This window comes from Zonotrichia albicollis, chromosome Z (genome assembly GCF_047830755.1).
Source record: "Zonotrichia albicollis isolate bZonAlb1 chromosome Z, bZonAlb1.hap1, whole genome shotgun sequence".
Lineage (NCBI taxonomy): Eukaryota > Metazoa > Chordata > Aves > Passeriformes > Passerellidae > Zonotrichia > Zonotrichia albicollis.
The window spans coordinates 24,345,202-24,362,228 of record NC_133860.1 but is presented as its reverse complement, the minus strand read 5'-3'; the positions used below and the strand labels follow the sequence as shown (position 1 = coordinate 24,362,228).

The window sequence follows — 17,027 nt, the reverse complement described above, 5'->3', positions numbered from 1 at the left end:
GACTACCTTACTATGTATTTTTTCTTAATGGAGGCCAATTCAATAGTAATTTATGACAGCTGTTTTGTCGTCAAATTGTGTACTATTCAGAAGACAGAAATTGCTTTCAAGATTACTTTAATATCAGGCCAATTGATATGCATGACATCAATGTTATCTGTCCAAAATAGATACTTCAATATAGACTTCAACAATCATGCTGAAGTTCTGATGAGCTCTCTCCTGGGAGAAGAAGCAACCAAAATGGTTTTCCAGAATATTCTCACCTGTGTTAAGGGAAATTTTTCATATCAGAAGATTTATAGTGGACATTTTTTTTCCCTCATATTCTGAATTATTTATGAGCTCCAACGAAGGACAAATTTCTGGAAAGCTATAGGGGTGTTTCAGCTTGTGATAGTTCTTTGAACTGTTGTTACTTTTGAGTAACTTAACATTTGAGAAGTGAAGGAAAATCTCCCCTCCCAAAGAAATAGTTGTTCACTAGATCTGTTTGCACAGATTTAAACTACAAATAGAAAAATCTTCCATACTCCTAGCAAATGATTATTTTCTTTCTAGATCAACTATGCCTGAAAGTTTGATGTAAATCAGATTTTATGTCCATTGTAATACTTTATGACCATAAATATCTCTAAGATTTTGGCAAGCTTGAAGAAGTCATGGAATTACATTGCCTCTACCCTTACCTCATAAAGATCAGTTATGCACTTTAACCAGTTTATCAAGTAATGATGATATTTTGCAAGATAATAGCTAAACAAGAATTATTTCTTTTTTAAATAAGCTTTTTAGATTCTTGGGTTGCTCCCTTTCCTTTCTTTAGCATAAGACCAGCACCTACTCCAAAATGTCATTCCCCTGAAATCTTCAGAGTGCCCAAAATGAATAAATTTTTATGACATTTATTACCTGTTGCTCTAGCCAACTTACTTGCCACTGGTCTAGGTCTTTTGCTGAGACATCTAGGACTGTTATCTGGAGAGACATCATCTCCTCTGAAAACCCAGGAAGCAGAATGAAAATTTTCTGTATAAAAACCTCTGTCCTCATTTTCAGAATATAGTCCCAGATCTACTGATCGAGCATCCTCTGAATTTACTGTCATGGTGATAAAAAAAGTAAAAGTTATGTCAGGAGGGAAAATGTATGAAGAATAAGAGACCTCAGCCACTCAGCATGCAAGAAGTGCCACAAACTTCTTAATTAACTGTTTGTAATGTTTGTACTGAAGTCCTCAATTCTGTCGCTGTTAAAGGAGAAGTCTGCAAGGATTTCCAAATCTAAGATCACAATACTGGAAGCTAATGCAGTTGGACTTGAGTAAGAAGTGAAGTCTTAACGCAAGTGGTCAAAACGGGAGCTGCAACTCTAGGACAAATCTGGCTTTAGCTAGTTCTTAAGCTATCTAATGTGACCCATTTGATTAGGAAATCAAAAAAATCTTCTAGAAATTTAGCATGAGTTCAATTCATATCAGAAGACAAAAGAGAAGCTGAAAAGTATTTTCCATGACAGGGGCATTGATTACCATATTTTCTGTTTTCTTAATCTTAGCTCTTCCAGGCATGAAATTTTTTTAAAAAGGAGGTGAGGAAACAATGGTTTGGTGGGTTTTTTTTTTCTTTTGTCTTTTACCATAGAACTCCTGGCTAGTTCCTTCATTGGCTGTTGAATATGTGTGTGATGTGTTATCCTGAGAATTTTCAGAGTCCTACTTTATAATAATTTACATTCCCAATATCTTGTAATGAGTTCACATGGAAATGGAGGAGAACTCACATAGAAATGGAGGAGAGCTCTAATTCTCTGCTAAAGTTGAGACTCTCAAGGCAACAGGATGTCAGGCAGCTGGCTGTGACAGGTTAACAACAGCAAGCTGAATGTAAATAAATAGTCCAACAACATCCCAAGCAGGCCAGGAGCTGGAACTTCAAAGTTATGACTGGATGGTGAAAGTCATATATAAGTATACATAATCAGATGCTGTGCTAACAGATAGACTAAAAATATAAATTTTCAGAGAGGAAAAAAACATCACATACATTTCACTATGAAATGCCTGGTATAATGCAGCTAGATTTAATGCAGCTGGAGGAAGGATCTGTTTGTTTTGTTTATCCTGTGTTTGATGTAAAATGATTACCAGGATAAAAACAGAGAAGATACAAATATACCTTTATTTAAAGTTATATTTGTTCAGGAAGTCACTCCCTGAATACATCTAAGTGGCAGTCCTTTCTTCTCTTAGAAAATGTGCTCAGTTGTGTCTATCTAGACAAATACTCCAGGTCCACTGGCTCCTCCCTTATGCAGAAAGTATGAGATTACATGCTTAACTGTTTAAGAAGTTACTAGCAAATAGATAAATAAATAAATATTACTATGCTGATATGTTTAAAGCTCATTTTTCCTCGAATGCTTAAGTTAAAACCTAGACTAGCACCAAACAACCCAGTACAGCACAGTATTTTGCCAGTTTAATGCTAAATTTTTGTAATTTGAGTAGAGTTAGAGTAGATTAAAATGTGACAAATAGGCAAAACTATATACACTGCCATGCTGACACTGCCATGGAATTATGCCAAAACATTTCCTTTCTCTTATCCTTGAGTTTTTGGAACAGATGTCAAACTGGAGAATCACAAACAAGCACATTTAAATTATTCCCAGATGCTGGAAGTAAGAATGTAAGGAGCTGATGCTTCCATACGTCAATCAGAGTTGTCTGCCAACAGAGGGTAAGTCAAGCTACCAAACCAAAAGGGACAGAAGTCTCAGGCCTGTGCATACTATCCAAAAAGATTAGATGTGAGAATCTGACAAAATCGTCTGCCCAGTCACCTGTTCTGGAGACCACTCTGGGTATATGCCATGTGCTACCCAAAACTTTGTCTCAAGGAAAGAAATTTTAGCTCTTTCAACTTGCTCTTTTTTGACTTGTTTGATATGTTAAAAAAGATATACATATGCTTCCTTTATGAAACCAACACATGCCTAACTTAGTAAAATTTATGGTCCAACTTTTTATTTAAGACATCACTGTTGAAATCAAGGAATAGTTTAGCCTGGTGTGTATAGCTTCTGGAAAGTTTTTTTGAGCACAGGTGGTTTGACATGGTAACTTTCTTAATATGTCTTTCTTAATAGTCTTAATATGATGGCATAGAACCTGTTTTAGGGGCAAGCAATGAAAATTGCCACCAATAAAGAGCCTCTTTATTCCCATGTGAAATGTTAGACACACCATCTTTGTTAACAGGCATTAAAATTGTAGGGTGTGGCTCAGTTACCTGAACAGAGGTGGCTGTACCATATTAGATACCTCAGGATATCCTGCTTGCTTTTCAATTACTACTTCAAAAAGGCTTGGGTTCCCTGCTGGTTCACATATCTCAGGTCCCTCTTGGCAACCCAGCTGCCAACTGAAATCTATGTATAAGAAGGGAATTAATGTAGGATTTACCTCTTTGGTACAGGCACGGAACATATTTATACCTTATCATCTATTGGACTTGCACTGAGGACTCAGAGTTCAGAGTCTTCTATATGTCCATATTTTCCCTTCTTCGAAGAGGAGGCTATACACCTACAAATAAAATTTCCTGTACCAAAAGAACTCATAGCACAAAATATTTCCACAGGGAAGTGCACATTTCTTCATCTCCACAAAGTATTTTTTATATTACTAAAATAGCAAAACAGGAGGTAAAGCAGTGTTAAGTGAGAAGTACCACATATCCACATATGTTCTCCCTAGACTGTGCAATCCCTGTTTGGTGACTGCATCTGCATGCAATTTAAATTCACTAAGTAGTTAATCTTAAAATTTCCTTCCCATGAAGTTTAAGCTGATGAATTTGCATGTGGCAAGGTGACAGATCTCTTAAAGAGACAGTTATGAGTCACAGTGAATAACAATCTAGGCAACAAGTGTAGATTAAAGTTGGAGCAGGTCGTTACCTTTGTGAGGAGGAAAGACACCCAGCTCAACATGCTTTGATATAAGTAGATATCAGGATTATGATTTTTGTTATAACCTCAAACCTGCTGGCACATAATTACATATTTGTGCCTAAAGTTTGTCTTAATATTATTTGAGCATATAATTTGAGCATGTCCTACCATGAACATGCATGGTAGAATCAACTTTTTTTTAGTCAGATTGTTTGCTTAACCAAGGAGAAAGGATGTTTTATGTTACTTATGATAATGACTAACAGAGACATTTGGATAGTAAACTGGAGATCAATTTCCTTAGCTGAAAAGCCTGTCATATTACCAATTACACATACAGGAAAGATACCAAGTGTAATACTAAAGTACTCACTTGATCCCTCAGTGATTGTGCTGTTTATGGAGCTTCCTCCAGTTGAACTGCACTTTTTACTGTCTTTGAACTGTTTCCGTCTTCTGGCCCACTGATCTATTGCATCTTCCTGGGAACTGTCACTTGCTCTGGCGTCTTTCTTCAAAGGCAATTTTCTTGTTTTATTCATTTCTGATTTCAAGTCTAAGTTATAACCAGATGTTGTTCATGAGAAATATGTGACACAACTTGTATAAGTAATTTTACTGTGTAATAACTCCACATTCTAAATCCAAGAATAATCTAACCAATATATAAATGAAAATACCAAATAATACTGAAAATATTCTGAAAATATGCATTTGATACTAATTGAGTAGAAGTGTCTCTAGTTAAATATCTACACAGCATAGTACATCACTATTTTAATGCAGAAACTTGTAGATTGCTCATGGTCTTGCTTAATATCATACATTTCTGAAGCGGTCAATAGGTAGATAGATATATAAACTCCTTTTGAATACTAATAATCTTGTGAGAAATGCATGAAGATTTTTCTGGTTTAGACTTCTTTCTAGTTAAGGCAGAATAACCTTAATTGTTGCATTATTATTTCAGATAAAACAACAATGATAAAACAAATCTTATATTCTGTATTAAAAATGTGACTGTAACCACTGGCAAGGACAGATAGAGAGAAAGTCCAACCTCCACAGGCTCCCTGGAGGACTCTGTAGATACACTCATGGCTGCACAGCCTTTTTCTGGCTTCAGCCAGATGTTCATCACATGTAACTCAGCAAGGCCATTCCAGGGCACTATTCCAGACCATTGCTGAGACTCAGGAAACCTATCTCTTTCAATGCCCTTCTAGTGCCCTTTGCAGGGGTCTTTTCCTCTTTGATACACTCATGAAGTACCCAGAACACTAGAGGCTTCTAGACTGCCTTTCCCCCATCCTGTTTACCACAGTAGCATCTCTTCTCCTCTGTTGTAGAAGTTCTCATTCTTTGCAGAAAAATGACACATTTGCTTTCCAGTGTCACTGGATTACTATACTCCGTAAGTCCCACACTGCCCAATGTCTTGGTAAAGTAGGCTGTAAAATTTATTCTGAATGTACACATTTATTCATTTAAAGAAGGACCTCCACAGCATTGCTGGGAATGAAGATAAATCAAAATATGACCCTGGACCAAAAGAGGGCCAAAGCAAGATGACAGGTTTGAGAAAGAACACACGTAGATAATTCTTACCAAAGGGCAAAAGCGAAGAGAGAATAAAAGAAAAGAAAAAAAAAGAAAAACATAGCTATATTTCACTTCTGGGCTGTGTCCTTAACCATTTAGGTCTAACATCTGAGAAGTCAAGGATTTTGGCGTACTGTTTCCTTTAGTATCTTAATTCTATACCTTGTTCTATAGAGATTTCCATTTCATCAATTCTCTAGTTTACATATTGATACCAAGATATTGGTATTGAGATATTATGTTGAGATACTGGTCTATATAGCAATATGAATCTATGTAGTAATATCTATATAGTGTATAAAATACTTCAGGTAATTTTTTTAATTTCCATTACCAATGCTAAACAAGACAGCCACGGAGGTCATACCAGTCTTTCTGCAGGTATGGTGAATGAAAAGATTTTTTAAAACTTCAGCTTCTTTGAACTAGGATTATATTAGACATTTTCCATAAGAAAATGTATATTTTTCAATTATATAAACCTCTTAACCTCCAAATCTGCTGGAAACATTGCCTTCTGGAGAGATGAATTTGAGATGTATTTGCATATAGCCTGATAAATAATAAAAAATAAAATTAAAGCATTTGGAGTGATATTTTAACAATACATACACACATATGTGTGTACATATTCATAATGTAAAAGGCTCACATTGTAGTGTGCAATATCCCAGGATGGCTTAAAATTTTTATACTTCAAAACACTCATTTTAAAAGACAAGTTATGGGTATGGATACATGGATAAAAAAAAGAAAGACAAGAAATTTTGTAAAATTAGCTATTAAAAATAAGCCTTTTCCATACACAGTTTCTCCAAACATGTAAAAGAGAGGAGAAAAGCAGGTTAAAGGATCCCCTATGGTCATCCAATGAAAATGTTAGGCCAGTATATATATTCAGTATTCATGCTGATCACATGGATTTGAAAGCTAGATTTATATGGTTTTAAACACAGACTTGCGCTCTGAGCTCATATCACATAGCAACTGCTTTTACTATTACTTCCAGCAATGGTGCTTTCTTCTTTCACTAGATGTACAGGATAGGAGGGACATTTAATGTAATAAAACTGCTTCTTGAGCAAAGCTGCATTAATTCTTTTTGGTTTTTTTTTAAATTTCAATGTTTTGGCTCTGCAAGATGGATCCTAGAATCCTCAGCAGAGTAACTGCATATTATAACCCCATGGCTAAACATATACCATAACAATATCATTGAAAACTTTTAATATGTATTTATTTACCAAGTAAACAGATGTCACAAAAGCTCCTATGCAAAAGGTGTGTAAGTGATATTAACTTGAAAAGTGTTGTAACACCTACCTTTCTGACTAATATGTCTTACTGATGATGACATATCTGCAGTCTCATAATAATCTTCTTTCATTTCAAAATTTGATTCAATTTCTTCAGAGTTGGACTTGACTAACAGAGGTAGTTGATTTACTCCAGGCTCTCTCCTTAAACTATTGTCAGTTGACTGTTTACTGCAAAAGTCCTCCAATCTTTGCTTAATGTTTAAATGTTCTGTAAAATTCTCTTTATTTTCTGTGCATACTGAAGAGGTAGATAATACGAAGATCTGTGCTGAATTATTACAGCAATCAGATTCAACAAGGACATCTCCAGATACGTACTGTACCTCAGAAAGGCTTTCCAATGCTTTATTCATGTTTTTCTCTTTGTGATCTAACAAGGATGACAGCAAGGATTTTTCTTGTATACTGCAGGTAAGGTTAGGTTCTTTCCTCACTGCAGTGCCAAAATATTCAGGTGTCAATGTAGTGTTGCCTTGGACAAGCCTTCCTTCTACTTCTCCGGTTATAACTGGAGGGTCAGTCAGTACTGAGTCTCTCCTTTTATTTGTTATCTCAGACTGTGCATAAGGTGGGTGAACATTTAATGGTAAAACTGAACATTGTATTGGGATGCTTTCTGTAGATGCATAATTAGTACTTCCTTTATCATTAATGAATTCACCCGAAGGGCTTGTAGAAAGTGGAGAGGCTTGTATCAGGTGAGCTTTGTTTTGCCATTCAACATGCTTTTCTACAGAGCTGTAATCTGATTTCTCTTTATCTAAAGCTTCAGTAGACTCCGAGTCTTCTTCCCACATGGATAGGTTTCCCAGAGGCTCTTCATGGTCATTTTCTCTTTTGTCAGGTGTAGTACCTCTGGAATGAAGACTCTCCATTAATGTTTCTTCTGTTTCTTCATCTTGCCCCACACAGTCTGCACAGTCTTTCAGCAAACAAGTGCCATCTAGACAGACACCTTCTTCAGGCTCAGATGGATAAATGGTAATATTACGATCAAATGATGTCAAAGCATACTGATATGAAGACTTAAGACTTCTCAAATTTCTCAGTGAGGAGGTCAAGTCAGGATACTTGCAAAGCTCTGTCAGAGAGGAGGTCAAGTCAGGACACTTAAAAAGTTCCTTATATTTCGTAGGAATATGTGAGTTCCTGTTACGGACATCTGCTTTGGTCTCCTTAAGCAATACATTTAAGGACGGCAGTGAGTAAAAGCCAGAATCCCTTCTAGGGTGAACTGGTGATGGTACCTCCAGGGTAGTATCTGGGAAAGACTTTCTTCTTGCTGTTTTGGGTCCTCTATCTCTGTGTTTGTCACAGTTATTTCTTTCTTGATGTAATACATTGCTCTTATTAACGCATTCTTTCCCATTGTTTGGATTATGCAAGGTATTAATAGCTACGAGACAATTAGTATTATTTATTTTTGAGAAAAGTATTTTATCCTTAGAAAAATCTTCCTTTTCATTGGTATGGTCTTCATAGTCCTCTGTGTTAAGTTTACAGAAATAATTTTCTTCCCCCCAAATACTCAAGGCTGTAGTGAGACTGTCAGATTCCTTTCTGCCATTAACAGAGTATGAAGATATGCCTTCTGCAATTGTATCTAGGTGCATTTTGTCACAGTCAGCAAATTCTTTAGGTGGAGGAAGAAGTGTATATCCATCTGGAAATGTATAATCTGCTTTTTCATGAAAGCTAAGCAATGACTCACAGTCTGTGTTACCCAGTGCCTCTGTAACAGAATAATCTGTTTCACTCCAGTATGTATCTTCGTGTTCCCTGTTGAGTGGTTTGCTCTGTGCCTGCTCACCAGCTTTGATGTTAACCTTCAGATTTTTATTTCTGCTGGTATATTCCACCTGAATGTGTTTAGTTTCAATGTTCATTTCCATGGAGGGACTTTCATTGATGGCACTTTGAATTTTATGCAGAGAGGATCCCTTATATTTACCCCTGTGTTCTGCTGAATGTTCAGTTAAAGGGCATTCGTACTTTGAACATTTTGAACACTGACTTTTCTGGCATTGTCTTTCATGACGTTTGTTTTTCTTTGAACTCTTCCTTTGTTGATCTCCAACTTTTGTTTCAGAATCAAACAAAGAAATATTCTTAATTTCTATTTCAATATTAAAAGAGCCATATTTTACTTCTGCAGAAATTTTTCCAGTGGCCAAGCTAAATGAGTCTGAAGAATCTGGCTTGCCCCACAGTGTAATTTTTCCTTTGGATGACCCCTCTAACTCACGAAAAGTTACTGTAGCTAGCATTTCATCTTGCTGAGGTGAGATCATTTTAGGAGTGCAGTTTTTTTCCTTCTTCCCTTCTTTTTCAATGTCTGATACATTATCAAGGTCTCTATCTTCAGAAGCATCTGAGCTACTCTGATTCTTGTTTTCATGATCTTTTCCATCTTCTTCAGCACCCTGTACATCCAGTGGCTCTGTGAAGTGAGACAGAGCCTCATGTGCTTTATTTTCAAGGCTTCCTACACTTTGCTGGCATTTACAAATGGGTGACAACTGTGCATCTAATTCAAGGTTAAAAAAAAAAAAAAGAAAAAACATTTTCCCATGATTTGGTAAGCAGTATTATAAATATGTGATTAGCTTTGAGACAGTTTTCATAGAAAATTCCTACACTATCTTTAAGATCTAGTGTATTTTCCACATTATTGCTTTTCAATTTCAGTATTAACTAGTTTTGTCATAGTTAACTGATAAGGAATGCGAAATGAGATAAACAGGATGGGCCACATTAATTCACTCTGATCTGAGAAATTCAATATATTTGCAATTTTAAAAAATAAATTTTTGCTTTTGTTAGGGTATAAGATACTCTATTTGCTTATAATAAGAGCTACATTAGAAATTTTATTACCCCTCCTAATATTTACTTTGTTCCTGTGAACACACTGAGTTCCCACTGCTTGCTTGCAATCTGGGTAAATTCTATGGAAGTTGGCTTTTATAATCCTTTTACAGATGAGCAAACAAAGGGATTAATGAATACAATCACACAGCAGGTCAGTGGCACATTGACAGAAGATGTGAGTCACAGCTACCTGATTTAAGTAGAATAAAATAGTGTTTCCTGGCTGTACTAGGCAAGATTTCATGGCATTCACACAATGACATAAAATTCTGTCTTCCTTTGGTTTTTGTAATAAAAGGTCATGTGCATTACAAGGTAACAGTTTAATAGTGACATCTACTTAAACAGGATTAGAACAAGCTATTAAACTAAGACAACACTGAGATTTACACCAAGAATGGTGACATTTTGAGGCAATTGAACAACAATATATTTGGAAAGCTTTTGCCAGAAATAAATAGGATAGCAGCTTAACTAAAGTATAGGAACTAGCTTCACCATTATGTAATACGTTACCTGTATGTATCCACCACACTTAAGTGTAAATATTTCCAATGTGACAAAGACTGGGCACAAAAGAGAATTTCTGTCTTGGTGAGTAAATTAAGAATAGCCACATATGTTTCTGTTGATTTTATTTTATAAAACATTTCTGTAAACTTACATTCTCTGGAATCTGAGCTCTTTCTGCTCTTGCAGCTTTTTCTTTTCTTTCTACTCATTTCTAAGAACCAAGGGCATCTGTGTTCTAGTTTTCTGTGTGGGAGGGAAAACAATGGATAATGAGAAAGATTCTCTGGAAGAGTTTTGCCCTCTTAACTCTCAGGTTTACTAACTTGTTTTATTATAATTTGTTATAATAAAAGATAGAAAAGTTCTAGAGCAGGTACTAATGCATTTATTTCTTCTTTTATTTATTTAGGAACAACTTTTGAAGATTTAAAAAATAGTATCTTAAAATCAAGATCTCATGATCTCAGTTTAGGGCCTGAACCAATACCCTTTAAAGTCTGTGGAAGCTTTGAGCAGTGGGTGATCTTTTACAGTCTATGATTTTATCTGATTCAGATTTTTAGAGATTAATATTTTAAGCATTCATTTTAAATTCAATCTTGTTTATATGTGCAACAAAATACTTCATAATAATTGTTTTTTTCTCTTGAGAAGGGATTCTTTGAAGTTTGAAATATTTGAACACCTAATACATCATAGGTGTGGTCTTGGAAATCAAGAGTTATTGTTGGGAAAAATCAACTAATTACAAGTGTTATTAGTCATAATAGTCTTTGGATGCTTGTTTATCAGAACATGCAACACATCATTGGGGAAGAGCGTGAGTGAAATTTTAAGGCCATAAACTTACTGGAGTAATGAGGATATATGAATCTTGTTACAAGGATGAAGCTTTTAAAATAATTACACTGAAATTTTAAGACTCATGTTACATGTCACTGTATGCCATAATACATAGCTAGCCAAACAACTGGAATGAAATTTTTTCAAGACATAGTCATTTCTACTTCTGAAAAATTTTAAGTTAGTGTGATGCTTGAATGACTGAATATGGCAGTTTACATTCTTTAGCTGGCTGCAAAATGAAGGCAATTCTCCTCTGTCTTTTTAGGAGACACTACTGGCAGACTGTGAAAATGGTGTACTCATTTTACAGCAGGCACTTTGCAATGTTTACACTCTCAGTTTCAGTTTGAAGATATATCTGTACTTTTTCTCGGAGTTTTTAGTCTATCAGCTCTTGGATATTAATTATATTATTTACATATTACTTTTATTGTACCTGCAGTATGTTAAATTGTTAATACCTTAAATTTCAAAAAAACATTGGAAACAACTTCATGATGCAAATAGTTTTGCTGCCCATACTACATTTCCATATGTTAATTTATCCTTTCTACTCTTAGGCCTACCATATCAGAAGAGGCACCCATTCTTTGCTTCTCATTTATTCTACCCACACATTGTCTTGGTCTATTCTTGTCTCATTGGTCCTGGGGCTGAGATGTGATAAGAGAATTAGGAATCTCATCAATTTGAATCCTACTCATGAGTAGACCTATTGACTTGAGCAAGGATTAGTTGTATGCATGAGGACTGCAGGGTAAGAATTTGCCTTAGGAACTATTTTGTTCACTGCTGGACACTAGATGTACAGGAGACAAATTAGCTTAACTGGGAATAGAAGCATTCAGCATTTGCCTGGGTGGAAGTCAAAGTCCATTGACATAGTTTCTTACATAATAGGTAACTCTTACTACATAGATTACAGCTTGGGTTAGCTCAGAATAACAACATCCTAATTTTGAGTAAAAGATCAATCTAGAAATGTTTGTATTTATATTTATATCCCACTATAAATACAGGTAAATCTCTCTTTAGAACGTATTTATTTTCATTGTTGATAACATCTATAATGCTGTTTCCTTCAGGTTAATGCAGATGATGACAAACTCTGAGAAAATGAAAGCTAAAACAAAAAAACCCAAAACCAATGTAACGAATGTCTTTGAGTTCATCTTGTTATGCAGGAAAAAATGCCTTAAAAAAACCGATTGGAAGTAGATTTGAAAACATAGGAGCTATTTTAATTTATGTTTATATGTTTATATAGTGAAGATTTTATGTGAAACTACATGTGTTCTTTTGTTTTCTAAACAACCATGTTCAGTGAACCTATAAGGATGAGACTGTCAGAAAAGACAAAGGTAAAAAAAGAAAGGAAAATACAGAGAATATATTTGCTAATGCTGAATCAGAATGGTGCAATGACACAATAAATTTGAAAAATAATTTTTTTTCAGGACAATATAAACTACCCTTTGAGGCTGTAAGTATCTTATAATTCAGAATCCTATGCTCTATTCATAGCCAAAATCTATGAAGATTTTGGCTATGATTATATTCAGAGGTACCTCACTGTATACCTCCCTACTGAATTCTACAGTGCTCACAGACTTTGAACAATGATGTCACAGCCTACCAAAACAGGCCTTTCTCAAAGAAGAATATTTTACTTCTCTTTCCTTCTGCATTTCAACATTTCCTCCTTTTTGATACAGAATCATTTTTGTCCCTGTTTCCTTAGATGAACTTAGTAACACTGAATTTAATTCTCATTTATTTCCATTGTGTCTCTTTGTATTTCACAATCTTCTAGTGTTCCATACTAATAATAGCTTTGACTTTGCTTCGCAAGTTACTAGCTATGTGTGGTCCAGTCTCTCTCCTCTAATTACTGAAGTTTGAATTTTCCAGTGTGAATTAGACAATCGCAGAATGGCTCATGCTGGAAGGAAACTTCAAGATCATCTCATCCCAACACTGCTACCATGGACAGGGATACCTTCCACTAGATCAGGCTGCTCAAAGCTCCATCCAGTTTGGCCTTGAACACCTCCAGAGATGGGGCATCCCCAGCCTCTCTGAGTGACCTGTTTCAGTGCCTCACAGTGAAGTAATTGACACAGTTAAAACCATAGAAACTCTAAACAGAATTATCCAAAGCCATATGAGACTCTCAAATATGTCTAGGCAAATGCTAAAGTTTACTACTTGATTTACTCTTTTTATTTTCTGCACTGATTGTGGTCAGTGGCATTTTCCCTACTTTACATTTTATACACTGGGGTAGATGCCCCACATATAATTTACAATGTCATTAGAACGAGTAGTATAGGACAGTCTTGAGTTCCACAGAGAGTAGGCAAAAAGGGTTCATCATTGATTTACCTTTTACTTATCTCATTGAAATACACCTTATTGAAATACATTCTAGTTTTGCCTTTTTCTCTTTACCAAGCTTCCACTAGAATTTTATTTGAATAATTTCCGAACACACATTTCTGAAGTACTGTAGAATACATTTAGTGTCAAAGAATGTTTATGTCAAACATACATAAAATGTGTAAAAAATGCCTGTCTTAGCAGTGTTTCTCACTCTCTGCCTCAGCTGGAATGGATCCTGTCTTCACTTGCTTAGTCTCACCTATGTATTTTCCTGAAAAAACTGGCTTTCTCAAAAATGTCTGCAAAATGTCTAGAAAAAAGGAAGAAGGCAGCCATTTACAGGGACTGTACCAGTACCATATAGCCCTTTGTAAAATTATTAAAATCATGAACTCTATGTCTGAAAATAATCAGATTCCAATCAAATGGACTCAGTGGATATATGACAGTATTCACTTAGTTCTGAGAATAGAGCACCCAAAGGAAACACACAATAAAACGTGGATTAGTGAACTCAATTTACGACAAGTGCTCTGCTAGGACCCACTGATCAACCATTTTATGTCATGAACTGTACTGTTGTTGAGGGTGTCCATAAAAATCTTAAAATCCTTGCTTGAAAAACAAAGAGGCGGGGAGTTGGGGTGCCCTCATGAGCTAAAGCCTTGTAGGTTCTTAACTTTTTAAATTTCTATGAGACAAACTGCATGTGAAAGGCAGTACCCTTTTGACATGAAGGCCCATCTAAAACCTCCTGTGATGGTAAAGGGATCTACTGACTGCAGAATGAAAGGACCACTGGCCTTGCTGACATGGGGAAGAGGATATGCCTGCCTCTCCACGGGCCATCATGTGCAGTGGATTCCATCATGGTGTGTGCGGCCTTCTGTCACAGCATCCTGAATTAATGTATATATATAGTTACTATGTTATAAGCCTATGTTACAGTTTTTGAAAAGTTGTAATAGTTATTATTGTTGTCCCTGTTATTAATGTCTTAGGAGTTGTGTAGGTTTTTCCTAGTATGTTTTCGTTGCTTAATAAAAAAGAAAATATTTTATGGGGTTATATATTATTATGGGGTTATGATTATTAAAGCTGCTAAGGCTTAAGCTCATCAGAAGGCCCCATGGGAAAGGCACAGCTGCAGGATGGACAGCTGGAAGTCGGTTGAGAGGTGAGAGGCAGTTATGAGAGAGGAAAGAGTCCGCTAGAAATGAGAGTGTGATTGGCTGGAGGAATGCACGGGCCATGTAAGGGCAGGAAGCTGATGAGATGATAGGATGCATGGACAGCAGCACTGCAGCTGAGGCAGACAGTGGGTGCCTTCTTTCTGTTAAGTCTCAGTTTGGTTTCAATTATGTCAGGTAGAGATTAAAGGCATAAAAAGGGTGTGATTTTTTTACAATAAAGGGATCTCCTTCTGATGCATAAAGGGGTCCATGTCACTTGTTCCTCACTGCTACAGTGGCACTTTTTTTTTCAGACCACAAAAAGATTGCAAATACCAGTCAGTATCTCTTCGGTTCTGATTCAGATGGAAGGTTACTGTCTAAACAACTAAACTATCACATATGTCATAAATCCACATATTTAGGAAACCCAAACCCCATGTAATTAGATTTTGCATTATTTTTGACTTTTCTACAAGCAGAAATGGACACAAAATGAATCGTTGAATAGATTTTTACCAATCTTTTGAAAAGAATTAATAGTTATATTATTCTCTACAATATATTGAAGTTGCCTCCCTGCAGGCACTTCACTTTGGATTCACAAAATGCTACTACAATTGCAGTGAGTCAAATGTTTTCAAGACTATTTTAACTCAGCACTAAGAATGCAGTTACCAGCAAAGTTGCAGTGAAATATAGATTAGCAATCATGGGCTGTACATACACATCTATTTCTGCCTTTTTAGAGAGAAGTGAAGTCAGTTGTTTTTTTTTTTTTTAATCCTGCTAAATCATATGTAAAACTCATGTCCTGTAAAGCTCCTGTCTACTTATTAAGTAATTCTGCTTTTTGGTTAATTATTTTGAGCTTTTGCAACAGAAGACAAAAAAATGTATTAATAAACATTTATTTTAGATGTTGGAGATACTTGATTTCTGCAGCAGCACTGTGCACTGCCATACACTACAGCAGACTAGTAGGTAGCCTCGGTGCTGTGAATGGTCTATAAAACATTCCATCATGATTTTAACACAATTACTAAAAAATTATTATTCTACACTTCACTACAATGGATGTTCATGTATTTATTATCATAAAAGTAAAAACATATTTATAAACAGAGAATGGAATTTGCTGTGCAGGACCTCTCTTTTCTACTGCATAAAATAATTTTCCTTCATCAAAAGCTCTGAAAATGTGTTTTAAAAATCATATAAACTTCCATTTCTGTTTACATTGTTGGATATCTGCTATTTCTGTTTTAGAGCTGGATTAGCCTATTCATGTCAGTGAGTTTGTCATTCTGATATTCAGAGCGCTATCTATGGAATTCATGCTTTGTCAGTACCAAAAATGAGGTATCAGAAATACCATACAGATGTGATGCAACAATTGACAATGAAACTAGTAGAAATCTCACTATAACATACATTAGCAATGACATCTATAACAACCATAACAACCATTTCCAAAAATGAAACGGAGTTTCTATACTGAAAGGAGTTACTGTCATGTAATACTATAATTCTTTCTCAATCATTCTCAAATAAATTTCTTTCTCAATTCTTTCTCAAATAAATTAATCCAATTTATTTGAGCTTCAGAATTCCTTGTCCCTCTTAACTGAAACCAGGTAAATTCAAAGTATTTGCTTATACTCAACCCCCCAAAAAACCCCTGCTGAGTAATTGCATACTATAAAAATTTTATCTGAAAATGAGGTAGTTTTTTTATTGTCAAAATGTCTGGCAGTATAAAATTTAAACTACCGTCATATATGAAAAATATTCCATTGTTCATAGAATGCAATATGGGCAAAATCTGTCACCCTATCCTATCTTCTAGGATTTGATATCTGGTGACTGAAATGGGAACCATACTTCCTGACCATGTAGTTTCTAGGGTCACTTTCTCCAGACGAGCAATTCATACGAAGTAAGTAAGGAGCAATTTAGACTTAGAGTGACAAAAGAATTTGAGGCACTTATTCCATACACTCTTTTTTAGCTTTGGCAGAGGTCTTGAGAAAATACCAGCATTTCTGAGCTGAACATTAGAATGCTTCTCTCCTTGGAAAGAAATAGGGATGTACTTTACCAAAGCTAGACTAGTTTCCAGGATGATGAAATGGTAGGAGGAAAAAATTTACTATCCAGGCTTACTTAAGTGCTGAAAAATTAAAATGTAAGCTTCTCTACTCAACAGCATCCTCTTCTCTCAACTCAACTCTCAATATTCCTTCTTGACTACTAATTCTGTAGTCTTATCATAGCACTCCTCATATTCCAGTGTGAAATGCTGGTTGCAGAAAGCCAATACTTCTAACAAATGCAAGTTCATACAAGTAGGCTTTAATTTCCA

At 35.5% G+C, this 17,027-nt stretch overlaps 1 protein-coding gene across 1 annotated transcript in view; it reads right to left on the bottom strand.

Moving 5' to 3' along the window:
- Window positions 1–17,027, bottom strand: part of LOC102065012 (uncharacterized) — a 42,391-nt gene that overhangs the window by 24,589 nt on the left and 775 nt on the right. The window contains exons 2-5 of the mRNA XM_026798529.2: window positions 10,414–10,505; window positions 6,883–9,405; window positions 4,331–4,513; window positions 934–1,101 (exon numbers count right to left, since the gene is read on the bottom strand). Coding sequence (XP_026654330.1) covers window positions 934–1,101; window positions 4,331–4,513; window positions 6,883–9,405; window positions 10,414–10,471 — 2,932 coding nt within the window. The 5' untranslated portion in view covers window positions 10,472–10,505. The remainder of the gene's footprint in view (window positions 1–933; window positions 1,102–4,330; window positions 4,514–6,882; window positions 9,406–10,413; window positions 10,506–17,027) is intronic.